This window comes from Jaculus jaculus, chromosome 9 (genome assembly GCF_020740685.1).
Source record: "Jaculus jaculus isolate mJacJac1 chromosome 9, mJacJac1.mat.Y.cur, whole genome shotgun sequence".
Lineage (NCBI taxonomy): Eukaryota > Metazoa > Chordata > Mammalia > Rodentia > Dipodidae > Jaculus > Jaculus jaculus.
The window spans coordinates 136,222,891-136,239,389 of NC_059110.1; the positions used below are offsets into that span (position 1 = coordinate 136,222,891).

At 37.3% G+C, this 16,499-nt stretch overlaps 1 protein-coding gene across 3 annotated transcripts in view; it reads left to right on the top strand.

Moving 5' to 3' along the window:
- The window catches only part of Tanc2 (tetratricopeptide repeat, ankyrin repeat and coiled-coil containing 2), a 382,841-nt gene that overhangs the window by 236,339 nt on the left and 130,003 nt on the right, over positions 1–16,499 (top strand). For all 3 annotated transcript variants that reach the window (XM_045158789.1, XM_045158790.1, XM_045158791.1), the window contains one exon: positions 7,830–7,955. In XM_045158789.1, the coding sequence (XP_045014724.1) occupies positions 7,830–7,955 (126 nt within the window). The remainder of the gene's footprint in view (positions 1–7,829; positions 7,956–16,499) is intronic.

Here is a 16,499-nt window from a genome sequence, read left to right on the forward strand (position 1 = left end):
GCGTGTCTGACCTTTTGAGCTTAATTAGGGTTGCTTGCGTGAGCATGGGGGGAGGGCAATTTACCAGAGTATGAGCAGCTTACCAGTGGCTACACCACTGAAGAAAATGTTACCAGGCATGGTAGCATGTGCCTTTAATCCCAGCAGTCGGAAAGCACAGGGAGAAGCATCACTGTGAGTTCGAGGCCACCTTGAGACAACACAGTGAATTCCAGGTCAGCCTGGGCTAGACTGAGATCCTACCTCAAAAAAAAAAAAAAAAAAAAAAAAACTCTTCCTCCCCAGCAAACCAGCAATGATTAACTGCCAACTCCTCTGGGTGGAGCCAGGCTTCATGCGTCCTTGTGTGGAATTTTAATCTTTTTAGAATGTACTGAGCCACATTTTACATATCATAAAGTTTGTCCATTTCAAGTGTTCGATTCTGTGATGTTTAATAAATTTACCCAAATGTGTAACCCTCACCATAAATCAGTTTCAGAACATTTTCATCATGTCAGTAACATTTCTCATGTCTATTTGATGGTAGTTCCATATCTACCCCAGCCTCACAGAACCACTTATCTACTTTTTGACTCCACAGATTTATGTTTCCTAGACATTTTATATTCATGGAGTCATATAACATGTGGTCCCTGACTCTTGCTTATTTTGGTTAATATTTTTGAAATTCATCTGTGAACAAGAATAAATTATAATTTGTTTCTCATTGAAAAATAGTATTCTAATTTATGGCTGCAGTGTATTTTCTTTGTCTGATTACCACTTGATGGGTATTTAGATTGTTTCCAGATTGGAGCATGTGTGAGAAGGTCTGTGGATGGACATGTTTTCATTTCTCTTAGATAGATACCTAGAAGTGGACTTGTTGCATCAGATGATAACTTTATGTTCCACTCTTTTAAGAATCTGCCGAACTATTTTACAGAGTGGCTATACCACGTTACTACCAGTATTGCACTAGGGCTCCTGTCTGTCTGTGTTCCTTGTACTATTGGCTCTTGTTTTATCTTTAGCATCTCACAATCGTTAGAATGGTTATGGTCTTAATTTTCATTTTGCTAAGTAATAATGCTGAGCTTATTTTTGTGCTTGTTAGGATCTGTATTTGTTCTTTAATGAATTTTCTATTCAGACATTTTATACCCTTAACAACTGAATTGCCTGTATTCCCAAGTTTTAAGAATATGTCATGTGTTCTCTCTCCAGTTTGTATCAGATGTGTTCACAAATATTTTCTCCCAGATTGCTACTTACCATTTTATCTATTATTTTGAAGCACAATCATTTGAATTTTGTTGAAGTCTGTTTACCTATATTTTAGTGGGTCATAGTCCTGGTGTTTTATTTTTCTTTTATCTTTTTCATAGAAAATATAATGATTTATTTTCTGGGTTTTTTTTCTGAAGTTTTTTTTAATTTAATTACTGGAAAATATTTCCTCCCTCTGCACACTTAAACATGTTCTCCTTTTTCCCTTTCTTCTTCCTTCCCCCATGCTTAAAAAAAAGAAAGATGAAAGTGATCAAATTATCCTAAATCATTAGTCCAGTGGGCCATAATTGTTAATGATTGTTCACAACAATAATGTCATCTGTAATGTTAGTCTTTTTAGCTAGCAGAGCTCTTTAACGTCTGAAGGAGTACTTATCATACTTCTTTACCAGAGCAAACTTTGGACAAAGGGAGACATAGTAGAGTTTAGATGGAGACATAGAGTGATACAGTATGACCAACGGCAATTGAAATGGCAATGAAGAGGAGTTTGATATAGTCCCATTTATGTATTTGCAGTTTTGGTTCCCATGCTTTTGGAATCTTACACCCTCCCCCCCCCCCCGCAAAAAAAAAAAAAAAAGGAATCTTGTCCATCCCAGCGGCATGAAGAACTTTTCCACTTTTTTCAAGTAATTTTATAGTTTGAGTTTTGAGGTGCCTGTTTTTAATATAGTGAGAGATGAGGATCTGGTTTCTTTCTTCTGCGTGTGGATACCTAGTTTTCTCTAGCATGGTCAACTAAGAGACTGTCCTTTTCCCAGTATGTATTCTTAGCACTTTTGTCAAAGATCAGTGTTTGGATATTTGGGTTTCCTTCTGTGCTCTTTGTTCTGTTCCTGTGATCTGTGTGTCTGTCTTTATGTCAATGGCTTGTAGTATTGATTGCTTCAGCTTTGAAGTATATTTTGAAGTCAGGTAGTATAATGCCTTCTTATGAAGAGCTTTGTTAAAGATTACATTGAGTTTGTAGTTTGCTTTGGGTAGTGTGGACATTGTAACAATATTGATTCTTCCAATGTATGAGCACAAGGTGTCTTTCCATTTTTTGGTGAGGGAGGGTCTTATTGTATTTCTTTCATTGATTTTTTTTTTTTGTGTGGTTGTTATTGTGGTTCTCTTTCACCTCTTCAGTTAAATTTATTCCCAAGAATTTAACATAATTATTTATTTGGTTCTATGGCTATTACAAATGTGATAGATTTTTTTAAATTTCTTTTTTAAGAATATTTGCTATTGATGTACAAAACACTACTTGAAATGTTCTACACATAAAAGATCGTATCATTTACAAACAGTGATAATTTGATATTTTTCCCTTTCCAGTGTGGATGCCCTTTCTTTCTCTTACTCAGTTGCTCTGGCTAGGATTTCTAGAGCTATATTGAATAGGTGTCAGAATTTGGCATCCTTATGTATTCTGTACCCAACTGGTAATTCGGTTTTAATGTGTATAGAAGAGTCTACCAACTTTTCAGTTTATCAGCTTTAAAGTACCTTATAAGTATATTGTTTTTTTTTTAATTTATGTTTAGTTGGGGTTGGGGGAGTTAAAACAACCCCTCCCCCACACACACATGTCAGTGTTAGGCATTGTCTCACTATAGCCTGACTGACCTGGAGATCACACTGTAGCCAAGGCTGACCTTGAATTCATGGAATTATCCTACCTCATTCTCCCAGGTGCTACAGTTAAAGGCTTGGATCAAAGTATTTTTATCTTTTATGCAAAAAAAAGATAGTATTTTGGTTGAGAAGGGCATTGTTTTGGTGCTGAGCAGGCACTCTTCCATTAAGCTACAGCCCTAGCCCATATAGGTTTGTTTTGTTTCATGTTAATAGAAAATATTTCAAGTACAGAGAACTTTGCTTTATTAGTAAATGGCATGCAGGGTGTCCCTACTTTGCATTAATAAGACCTACATTACTTCTCTTTGAAGCCAATTTTTTAAAATGGAGTTAGAGAAAAATGACAAAAATGAATAAAGAATGAAATAAGTTAATTGTAAGCCAGCTGGATTGAGAGTCAAGATACCTGCCTCCAAAGCCTGCTCTGCTGTCAGTAAGTGACTCACTTTGACAAATCCCTGTGTCCTAAGGATATTTCAGTAGATCAAGCATCACCATTTGTTTTTATTAAAAGGCCAAATAGTAGGTAATTTTGGCTTTGCCGCCACACAGTCAGTGTTGCAAGTACTTACTTCTGACGTAAATGATGAGGCATGGGTCTGATAAAGGAAAACTTGACCTGTGAGAGCAGGCAGCAGGCCACATTTCACGTGCAGCTCTCTATTTGCCAACCTTGAGATTCTTTTCACATCTGCATCCTGTGGCACTGCTTTTCCTTTCAACATCACATAGATAAAGGGATTGCCAATTATTTGTATTCTGTTTTATCAGCTAGAAGCAGTCATGAGATAGAAATCACATAATTTTTGAAAAAATATTTTATTTTTATTTATTTATTAGAGAGAGAGGAATTAGATGGAGGGAGAATGGGCACTCCAGGACTTCTAGCCACTGCAAATGAACTCTAGATGTATACACCACCATGTGTATCTGGCTTATGTGGGTCCTGGGGAATTGAACCTGGGTCCTTGGGCTTTGCAGCCAGTGCCTTAACCACTAAACAATCTCCCCAGCCCCAAATAATTTTTTAACAGAAGATTTGATATTGTAAAGAATTGTAGACAGGTGCGGTGAGGCATGACTGTAATGCCAGCATTTGAGAGACTGAGACAAGATCAGTAGTTTGAACCCAGCCTGAGCTACAAAGTAAGACCTTGTCTGGGGAGTGGGGTATTATTAACCAAGTTTTAAAGAACTAAAGAAATAAGAGAACATTGTGATATTTTGGACTTAGCAGCTATATGAAGTAGCTACCACCTCTGAGCCTAAGAAACAAGCAATTGGAAGCAATTAGGATTATTCAACACATACATGTCAAGGAAAGGCCCCATAAAGTTTGAAAGTGAGGCCTCTGTGGAGAGACTGTGTTTAACTGATGCCCATATAGTGAGTTCCAAGAAGGGCTCTGTGGAGATGTCTCAAACTTCTGAGTCCTGGCCCCAAAACTGATATTTCTGAGGAGGTATACTAAGAATAGTCCCCCCCTGCTGGTAAAAACTGCAGGCTTGACTCAACTGCGGTTACTGGAATGTACTGCCAGTGTACCTGAGCAAGAATCAGGTAATGTTTTCAGGAACAGGAAATAGGAAGAAGCAGATCCTTCCTTGAGCAGCCTTTCTCTAGTGCACTAGCAGCCTAGGAGGGAGCCGGGTGGACGAGCAAATACATAAGTTAGAGTCCCAGGATCGGAAAATAGCACATAGAAAAGTAAATTAAGCTGAAGCTAACAACTTAGCAGTTAACAAAACTATTTTTCAAACTACATGTTTGAACTTGCAAACATCTTAAATAAAACAAACGATATATGTTACTTAACAAGAGGCAAGTATCATTCATGTAAATGAAGACAGATTGACTTGCCCCAATAGTGACCACTTGTATTTAGAAGCTGAGATACTGCCCATTCCTTACCCATGTTATTTCTCAACCATCAACAGAGTCCCATATGGATGGTCTTTTATCTAAAAGTTAGGTTGTAAAGTTAATTTACAACAAAATTGCATAAAATAATGGGAAGGAGATGAAAAACATATATGAGGGACCTTATTACAGAATGGTAGTGAATCTGACTCAAGAAATAGAATATATATATGTATACATTTACACACATTCACACACCTACTAAAAACTGGGGAGAAAAAGTCCTCTAGCTAGTTATAAAGCTGAGGCTCATATTTTTATTTCATTTTCTTTACCTATTTCATGTTTCCTCTTCCTTTACCCTCAGCAAGAACCATATCTGGTGAAGGTTGTTTAACTATTTATCTGGATGAGTGTCCAAAGCTTAAAGAATCTGAAATCTGAATCCGTTCGTCCACCCTTTCTCTTGTTTTTTCTCTTTTCCTCCCTCTTCCTACCTTTTCTTTCTCTCTTATTCTCCCTTTCCCTGCCATATCATATCTATCTCTCCTCCTCCTGCTGTTCCTTCTTCTCTCTCTCTCCCTCTCCCTCCCTCCTCCCTCCCTTTCCTTTTCTCTCAATGAAGATTTGCCAAGCTAAAGAAAATGGACTGAGACTGGCTTAGTGGTTAAGGCATTTGGCTGTGAAGCCAAAGGACCCAGGTTCAAACCTACAGGACTCACAGAAGCCAGATGTACAATGTGATGCATGTGTCTAGAATTTGTTTACAGCAGCTAAAGGCCCTGGCACACCCATCCTCATTCCTTCTCTCTGTCTTCTCCTCTCCTCTCAAATGAAATTAAAAAGAAAGCCGGGCATGGTGGCGCACGCCTTTAATCCCAGCACTCGGGAGGCAGAGGTGGGAGGATTGTGAGTTCGAGGCCACCCTGAGACTCCATAATGAATTCCAGGTCAGCCTGGGCTACCATGAGACCCTACCTCGAAAAACCAAAAAAAAGAAAAAAAAAAGAAAAAGAAAATGGACTGGTTAAAACATGAGACATTGGGGCTGGAGAGATGGCTTAGCGGTTAAGCGCTTGCCTATGAAGCCTAAGGACCCCGGTTCGAGGCTCGGTTCCCCAGGTCCCACGTTAGCCAGATGCACAAGGGGGCGCACGCGTCTGGAGTTCGTTTGCAGAGGCTGGAAGCCCTGGCGCGCCCATTCTCTCTCTCTCCCTCTATCTGTCTTTCTCTCTGTGTCTGTCGCTCTCAAACAAATAAATTAAAAAAAAAAAAAACATGAGACATTGGACTAAACATAGGAAAGAATGACATCACAAACCACAGACCAGGTTATATTTCTATTAGAAGTGGTTTTACCATGGTTGTCCTTAGTGTTTTTAAGTAAGAGTAACTCTCTGGATTCTTTTAATTTAGAATAAGAACAAGATTATCTTTTATTCCTTTCTTCCTCCCTCTGGTGTTTTGGACTAGTTTTCAAAGGCTTCTTTCCTGAGAGAAACTATAAAATTTGGATAGTCCTTTGAATAGGTTTCGAATAAGACCCACATAAGTAGGTCAGGAAATACCAAACATAAACATCATCAAGCATATATTTTAATCAGCTCTGCTCATAGTTGAGAACATTAAATAGTAATATTGTAGAACATAAAGCTCTGTGTATGTTAATAATAATGGCCTCACTGGATTTTCAGCCTATATCTTAGATTGTCTTTGTTATTTGGTCTAAAAAGAAAATTAGGGTAAACTGGGCATGGTGGCACTCACTGTTAATCCCAGTACTTGGGAGGCAGAGGTAGGAGGATCACCGTGAGTTCGAGGCCACCCTGAGACTACAGAGTGAATTCCAGGTCAGCCGGGGCCAGAGTGAGACCCTACCTCAGGAAAAAAAGGGGGGCGGGAAGGAGGGAGGGAGGGAGGGAGGAACGAAGGAAGGAAGGAAGAAAATTAGGTAATTCAACATTATAACTAAGTGAAGATTAAGTTAAACACAATTTAGAGATGGAGGCTATGTCAGACAACTCCTAGCATTCTTTATGATAACTGATTCATGTGTCCGTAGTGGACACTTAGGGGTTGCACTATAAGAGCTAATTCAGTTAATTGTTAAATGGCTTTTTGAAGATTTCAAGTTAAGGCACCATAATATATACTCTATAGAATGACTGTATGACAATACAGTCATGTGCCACACAGTGACATTTTAGTCAACAGTGTACCACAGTGATTTGTGAGATTTATAAGGAAAAATTTTGCTATGATTATATCTTGCATATTAAGGACATGGATTTAAAACCTTTATTGTAATATTGAATTTATTTAACTGAATATTTAGAGATATTCTGTGAAGACAAAATTTCTCAACATTTTTATGTGGAGGAACTAAGTACTTCTATAGTGTATAAATTGAGGGTGAGCTGCTAATTTGTAGTTGATGTGATTTGTTTAACTTGAGGAGTCAAAACAAAAGTAATGAAGTCATTGTCTTTCCCTGATGCCAGTATCACCCCTAAATGTATTTACCATATCCCAACCATCACAGTTTCTGGAGTTTAGACTCCAGAATCATTACGTTGCTGCAGTTTCTGAATTTTGATAGTCCTTATGCCTCAGGAAATTTACCCTTTTTTACTTTTACTACAGTTGTCATTATTTAGACATTTAGAAACAAATTGCCATTTTAAGATGTTGGACTGGGAATATGCTTTATACTTAAAATATCAAATAACTCTTACCATTATCTACTACTTTATGAAGTAATGCTTTTAAGCTTCAGTTTATTGCTGTCTATTTAAATAGGAAATTGTATATTCTTCCATTTAATGTCATAGACCCTCTTGGCAAGTAGCAGATCTCTGATAAGCAAGTGAAATGAAATTTTAAGTTTTGTATTTTTTTTTAAATGTGGTGTTTTAAAGGCACAAAATAAATGAATTATATATGTGTGTATATCCATCTTGTATTAGAGTAAGCCATTATTTAAAAGCTTGGGACATATAGACTAGGTTTAAAAAATGTTTTATAAACTTATACATTGGAACTGACATTTTTTTCTGTCCTGTCAGCCACCAGCTCTGCCCACTTGGAGGACCTTGCTTACCTGGATGAGCAGAGACACACTCCTTTGAGAACTTCTCTTCGAATGCCAAGACAGAGTATGGGTGGTACTCGCACACAGCAGGACTTAAGAGGTTAGGACACAGAGATTGTAAGGACGCCCAATGACGAATAGAAACAGACAAAAGAAAAAAATCCCTCTTTTCCCCTTGTTCCCAAATTCATTCAACCCTTCCTTTAAGAAATGAGGTAATTGGGGCTGGAGAGATGGCTTAGTGTTTAAGGCCAATGCCTGCGAATGCTAAAGACCCAGGTTTGATTCTCCAGGTACCACATAAGCCAGATAAACATGGTGGACATGCATCTAGAATTTGTTTGCAGTGGCTGGAGGCCCTGGTATGCTTTTTCTGTCTGTGTCTTTCTTGCTCTATCTCTAGTAAATAAATAACTAAAAATAAAATCTCTTTTAAAAATGAGATAATTTTATCTTAGCTTGCAACTAATAATTACACAGATACATCACACTCACTATAGAAGCATATTGTAGTTACCAGAAGTTGCAAGCATCAACCTCTTTAAAATCTTGAAAGAAAACAAATGCAAAGAGCTGGTTGGAATAGAGGAAACAACCTTCTTAAGATCCTGGATTTCAGAAATGACTGTTGACCAACTTAAACATGTGGCCCTAGCTAGTGCAGGTGAATTGTGTGATAATCTATATTGTGCTAGAGAATTTCTTATTTGCGTTTTAACAACCATTTCTAGTAATATGCAGTACTTGTATTTTCTTGGCATTTCAGACAGTACCCATAAACATATACCCCATATCCTTTTCCCATTTAAGTCTGTATGACTCTTTTTAGATACAAGTGAGAGGAGAGAATTGGCACACCATGGCCTCCAGCCACTGAAATTGAACTCCAGACATGTGTGCCCCCTTGTGCACGTGTGCAACCTTGTGCACTTTTGTCACTTTGTGCGTCTGGCTTACGTGAGACCTGGAGAGTCGAACCTGAGTCCTTAGGCTTTGTAGGCAAGCACCTTAACTGCTAAGCCATCTCTCCAGCCCCTGTATTACTGTTCTCCTTCTTATGACAGAATACCTGACAGAGGCAGGTTAAGGAAGGAAAGGTTTATTTGGCATTCAGTTTGAGGGTACAGCCTATTATGGCAAGGAAGCTATAGCAGACAACTGGTAACGTGTCCACAGTCAGGAAGCAGAGAGATGAATGCTGGTGCTCAACTCGCTTTTATTCAGTCCAGGACTTTTTATTCAGGCTGTGGGATGGTACCACTCATATTCAGGAACCTTATCCCCCTCAGTTCAACCTTTCTGGACACATTAATAGACACACTCAGTAATACATTTTTGTGGTGGTACTACGTGCAGTCAACTAAACAATAAAGATTAACCATCCTAGGTATCTATTTCTTTACTTTCTTGGTGGCATGGCACAGCTTGTACAAGCAAGAACCTGATCGCTTTTAAGACTTTCATTTTATTATAAAGGAAAGTCTAGCTGAAGAGACTGTTCCTGTTTTCACTGCCTCTTCTTTGCTCAAAATGAATGCCCTGTCTTCAGTCGCTTTAACAGTCTCCTTTCCTCTGATGCCTGGTAGTCTGTAGCTCTACTACATCAAGCACCTTTTTTCCTTTATCTTACAGATTCCTTTCATCTTGTTTCTACTTTCCTTCTCCTAGTATGGAAATGTGCGCATAACCCACACAGGAAGGAGTTTATACATATCTACTGTCCATTCTGGAAACGATTATGCTCATAGTTTTTCAGTGATGGCTAAGCCAAAAGCAGCTTAAAATAATTGATTGCATTGGCCAGTTACCATAATCTCATTAACAATAGTGGATAATAAAACCTTTTAATTTGGACTTCTAATCCTTGTGTCCATTCTATTTGCCATTTCTTCAGTTTGCAGCTCTATATTTCTACTCTAAATATTGGAATTGTGAGAGTACTACTTTAGGTTGATTATATTTAAGGCTTGAATAAATTTAACCAAGAAGAACCAAATAATTAATTTGTGCCAAGACTACAATGTACAGGAATAGTAAAATTGCATAGAACTACTAGTCTGTATAGGTCTTCATATTTGTTTAAAAGTCTACTACAGTGGTATCACTTTGCATTCCACTACTGCAAAACATACCAGCATTGCTTTCATTTGCTCCACTTGCTTCACTAATCATTGAATCATGGCTGTTAAATAGCATAGGAAACAAAATTGATTGACAGATTTAGGTTGTTAATTTGGGTACTCATTGTTGGGTTCTACTGATATTTGATGTTACATATCTACTTCTAGTATCTCAAGATTTAATAAGATTTTGATCATAATGAATGCATTGTCTTGCTGTTTTCACTGTAGTGTGTTTCAGCTTGAACTTTCACATAACAAAAGTGCATCTAAAGATTTTTCCAGAATATATCTGCTTCTTTATAAAGGGCTCTGCCTGAAAAATGTGTTTATCGTGTTACTAATTTCATAGGCCTTGCAAGAAAAGTGTCTCATCTTCATGTTTACATTATCACTTAAGGTGAATTGTGTCCATTGTTGAAAGTGGTGTTTTAATGTTTCTTAAAGTTTTATTTGTTTTTCAAGAGCTTTCCTCTTAGTAGTCGCAATGGTTAGAAAATGCCCACCAGTTGGTGTATTGATCCAAAAGAGGGTGTTTACATAGCAGTAGTTTGGCCTTCTACAATTGCCATACTCTAATTCAGATCTTGATGCCCTGGAAAATAATCATTTCCCAAAAAGTAACGTGTTACCTTGATTACTGTTTGCAAATGAATTAGATGGCTTATGATATGAGATAAAGAATATTGATAATATTTGGCAAGCCTTTGTAACCTGTGATTATTATATCTAAAACCTTGCACTTTCTGTTAGAAAATAATCAGATTAATTTCTTAGCATAACTTTTAAAACCTGTTACAAAATGCTTTATAATTTCACTTAAAATTATAATTTTCACTTAAAATTATAATTACAAATTACAGGTAGATTTCTGTTTTAACCTTTTTTATTCTGATTATGGTTGAAATATACCTTATTCCCTCAAAGCAATAAAGTAATTGAAACCATTTTAATGTGTATTAAATATATATATGTATATATATATTTCCAGCTTAGAATAGATATGTATCTTTTTATATTTTAAAGTATTACTCTGACAAATTCTATGAAATAGATATTTTGGTGTTGTATGTTTGGTTTTTTGATCAGGTGGTTCCATTCTGGTGGGAATGCTCCTAAGTGGAGTTGCAGGTATTCCCTGTGGGGTTGTGGTCTATGTGTTGTGGGAGCAGCAGTCAAGTCATTTGGGAGGTGAGGAAATGCCTCTGGGCATGATATCTCAACTTGTGGCTCTTACAGTCTTTCTGCCCCCTCTTCTGCAAAATTCCCTGAGCCCTGATGGGTGAGTTTTAAGTCTACTCAGTGATGAGCTCTTAGGAGCCTCTGCATCTCTGCTTTGGTAGGTCTTGAGTACCCTCAGGGTCTGTCTCTTTCACCCTGGCACTGATTATCAGGTTCAGCCTGGAAGCAGCACTCGTGCTTGTCTCCCCATTTCCCCTGTGGATTCATCTGTGGCTTGGCTGAAGTATGAGGGGTAGTTTATCTCCTCGGGTCTTGCGACCTTTTGAAAAAGAAGAACGGATTCACCAAAGGAGAGTGAAGTCAGAACAGTTTAAATGGGATAAGCATTATTAATTTAGGAAGAATTTAATGTATACAACCCCTCTTTTAGCCAAAGTCTACTGAGAGCTTGACACTGGAGTGCATAATCTTTATCTCAGTGGGATTCCTGTCTCATTCCCAATTCCAGATATGAGTTCCTTTACCCTGAGTGGATCTCTTAGCCAGTCAGAAATCTATTGGTTACCCACCAAGGCTGTGTGCCAATATTATACACTAATGTGTACATACTGTCAGGGTGTTTTTTAGCAATTCTAGTATCAAATGATTCTGATTCTTTATGTTGCTCTCAGTCATGGACCCTGTAGTGCATCCAGTGGTCCCTAAGGTTATTGACTGGTTCCAAAGCTGCCTGAAATGATGTCAACTGGATATATATCTATAGAGCATTTGAGATGACAAGCATTTATTGAGAGCTTCATATAGGTATTCTGTTTAGAGCAATATTTCTCAAACTTTTTAGTTCAGGATCTCTTTATACTCTTAAATTATCTAGGACACAGAGGTTTTTTTATATATGGCTCAAGTAGTATTTACCATCTTAGACATTAAGATTGATATGTCAAATATTGGTTTTTAATTATTAAATATGATGTTTTTTAAATGATAGATATTGTTAAAAATCTATGTATTCAGTTTTTATAAACAGCAGTAGACTCATTACATGTTAATATTATATAATGTATGAAAAATTCCACTGTACAGTTGATTGTGAGAGAATGAAAGTGGTAAAAGGAAAATGACCTCACTATAAAAATCATTTGGAGCCAGGAGTGGTGGAGCACTTTAATCCCAGCACTTGGGAGGCAGAGGTAGAAGGGTCGCTGTGAGTTCAAGACCACCCTGAGACTACATAGTGAATTCCAGGTCAGCCTGGGCTAGAACAAGACCCTACCTCAAAAAAAAAAGTTATTTGGGCTTTAAAGACCACTAACATATATTGAAAATCCACAACCATCCCCACACACTTTAAAAACCACAAGTTTAAAGGATTCCATTGCAGTTGAAGACGACTATTAAATATCAAATATTATGCAGTCTATTTTCAGAAGTGTGTTTTTGAGAGTGTGTTAGAAGTTGCTCAGGAGCTTGGTTTAAGTGTATGGTTTGTTTAAAAATTGTCTTAATAAGGGGCTTGAGAGTTGGCTCAACGTTTAAAGACACTTGCTTGCAAAGCTTGCCAGCCTGGCTTCAATTCTGTAGCACCCATGTAAAGCCAGATGCACAGTGGTGCATGTGTGCATCTGGCATTTGTTTGCAGCAGCAACAGAGTCTGGAGTGTACACACACACACACACACACACACATTTTAATTGCCCTGGAGTAACTGAATTGTTTAATTATAACAGCATTGGTCTCCTAACTACTGAAACAGAAGTCATTAGGGTGATGCCTGAGCTAGAATTTGAATCTTCAAGTGAAATATTAACATTAATAGTAAAAAGTCCTTTTCTTTTTCAAGACAGCTGTGTTGAACAACTGTTCTACCAAAATTGATGGTTTTAGAAACTCAGCCCAACAATGGGGAGGTCATATAAGCACACTGCCCAGGATCCCTTTGCAACAAGTAAGCAGATTCTTAACTGTTACTGTCGCCCATCCAAAAGCTTAAGCTTCAATACTGAGTCAGTTACAAAAGGGTGTATACTAGAGCCAAGTGTAGCTGGCTGACTTGCCCTAAAAACTTATCTTTGATATGTATTAAATTGATTTAATTTCATTAAATTTTAAAACTAAAGGTTTTAAAAGTACCTGAGGGTTCTTTTTTTTTTTTTTTTTTTTTTGCTTTTTTCAGTTGACAACTTACAGTCCATGATAATTCTCTCCCCTAGTTTCCCCTTCACAAGTCCATTCTCCATCATATCTCCTCTCTCTCTCTCTCCATTAGTCTCTCTTTTATTTTGATGTCAGTATCTTTTCCTCCTATTATAAGGGTCTTGTGTAGGTTAGTGCTAAGCACTGCAAAGTCACGGATATCAAGGCCAATTTCTATCTGGACAATAGCATTGTGAGCAGTCCTCCCCTTCCTTTGGCTCTTACGTTCCTTCTGCTGCTTCTTCCATGAGGGAGAGGGTCCTGTTTTTTAATTTAATCACCATTATGTTAAGGTGGAGTTATACTAAAATAATGTACCTGAAACTTCTTACCTTAATGATATCTTTCATGCCACAGAAAAGACAGAAACTGTATTTGCTACTTACAGAAAAGGGGGAAAAAAGGAGGTAATTGGTTTTGATAGATAAATGTAATATACCCTTATGATAGAACATAAAAAGAAAATCAGTGGAAGTTAAATACACACAACAAATACTAGCATAGAAACTTGAAATAACAGCTACTTGTGTAAATTTATCCCCCCAAAATATTAATATGACCTTAATGTGCCTAGTGTTAAATCAGAATCACACTGTTGTGCTTGAAGAGATTACATATTACTAAAATCTCATTTTGTAATATATGTTAGTTTCCTTAGGACTTTTACTAAGCTCATTACATAAGGACATTAAAAAGCTTTGTGTTTAGTTAATTGCTGCTTTAATAGATACTAGGATCACAAGGTCGTATGTGTAAATGATAAGTCTGATTCACTGGCAGAATTCATGTGAAGTTGGCCCTGCCACATTTAACTTGGCTTTGTCCAAGTGGTGAGTTCAATTTTTGTAATAAAATCCATGCTTCACACTATTTATAAGTCCCTTACTTTTCTGAAACAATGACTCCCATATGAAGCTGACTAAGACGCATGTCATGAAGCTAAAGGCTGTTTCATTAGCTCACTGAGTCACATGTCCCTGAGGTTGCTTAGTCATCTTGATTATTGCCCAGCTGGCTCACACATTCACAAGGGAATATTCCCATTAGAACTTTGTATCTCATCTTTCATTATTTTATTCTTGCAAGAAAGGTTGAATTTCCTTCTTAGGTAAAGTCAAAATCCAGAGATAAGATTGCATGCACAAAGGATGCCTGTTTCTAAGTGTTAGATGGTAGATGGCAAGCTTTAATTGTATGAGATTGTGCTTTCACCCACAACAGCTCTCCTGCAAAGTACCTGAAAAGTTGAAAATGCAGCATTTAAACTGGATGTCTTTGAATGTCTGATAAAAACTAGATTATCCTTTTATTGAGTAGCTTAGCCACAATTTTTAAGTCGGTATGTATACACACAGATGTGTTTTTTTAACTTGTACTTGTTTTGACATTTTCATACATACTTGATATATTCTGGCCTTATTTCTCTGAGCTGCCCTCTCTTATCCCCTCCCACTCACACCTTCCATCCCCACTAGTCCCCATCTCATGTTCATGCCTCTTCTTTACCCATTGAGTTAAATTAGACTTGCTTGCATGATTCCTGCTTGGAAGATGATTTACTGTAGAATGGGTAGATTGCCAGTGCTATACTACTGACCTGATTTTTAATTAAGCCTGCCTTACTTAATGCAATTGCATCTTACAGTTTTAAAACCCAAATAATATCTAGTGCACAAAAAAGTCTTCACTTTAGATCCGCAGGAGAAAAATTATCCTTGAGAATCTATAAACCACATCATGTTCTAATTGGTACAGATGGCCTCTTGCATTGCATAATATACTATTTAATGAAATACCATCATGTAAGATGAAAAGAGATTCTGACATCTAACTTGTAACATAAGTCACTGAAAATATTTAGATGCCTTAAATGCATTAAAGAAAAGTAAGGTGCCATTAAGCTATTTTGATGTATTTTTCTGATTTTTTTTTCTTGTCTTACATATGCTTTATTTAAGATAATAAGCTTAGAGAGGACTGGAGAGATTGCTCAGTGGTTAAGGCACTTGGCTGAGAAACCTGGTGACCTGGGTTCGATTTCCAAGTACTGGTAGTTCATGCATCTAGAGTTCATTTTCAGTGGCTAGAGGCCCTGACATGCCCATCCATTTCTCTCTCTCTCTCTCTCTCTCTCTCTCTCTCTCTCTCTCTCTCTCTCTCTCTCTCTTTTCCTCTTCTTTTCCTCCCTCCCTCTCTCTCTGCTTTCAAATAAATAAAAAATAAATTAGGGATAACAGTACTGTTTGGTTAAGAGATTAGAAAACCTGTACATATTCACATATATGCATGGGTGGATGGATATTTCCAATTCATGTAAAGAACAATAGAATTGACTATAATTCTCAGAGAATGTTACCATGGTTTTCTTTTTTTACATATATGTGTGGGATACAGTGTGACATTTCAGCACATGTGTACAATGATAGTGATTACCATATCTATTGCCTCAGATATTCATCATTTCTTTGTGTTGAGAACATTGGGAATCTTCTTTACTAGCTATTTTGAAATGATTATTTATTTATTGTCAACCATAGATGTCCTGCTGTGTTACAGAATATTGGAAATTATTCTCCTTACCCAGCTGCATGCTTGCACCCATTAACCATCCCCTCTCCATCCTCTCTTCTTCCAAAGGTCTGATAACTCTTTTATTTTTGGAATTTTTTACTTTATTTTATTATTTTTATTTATTTGAGGGAGAGAGAAAGAGGCAGATAGAGAGGATGGGTACACCAGGGCCTCCAGCCACTGTAAATGAACTCCAGATGCATGCACCTCCTTGTGCATCTGGCTTACGTGGATCCTGAGGAATTGAGCCTGGGTTCCTTGGCTTTGCAGGCAAACGCCTTAACCACTAAGCCATCCTCCCAGCCCTGCTCTTCTATTTTCTACTTCTATGAGATCAACTACATGTAAGTGAGAACTTGGAGTGTTTATCCTTCTGTTTCTGACCTATTTCACTTAGTACTTATTTCACTTCAGATCCATCCATGTTTCTGTATGCACCTGACAGATTCATTATTTTATGGTCAAGTAGTATTTCACTATGTATTATATATTATGTATATACTTGTTAAAATTTTTGACTTTTGAAGCCTATTTTGGCTGTGTAGCCCAGGCTACCCTCAAACTATCAATCCTCCTGC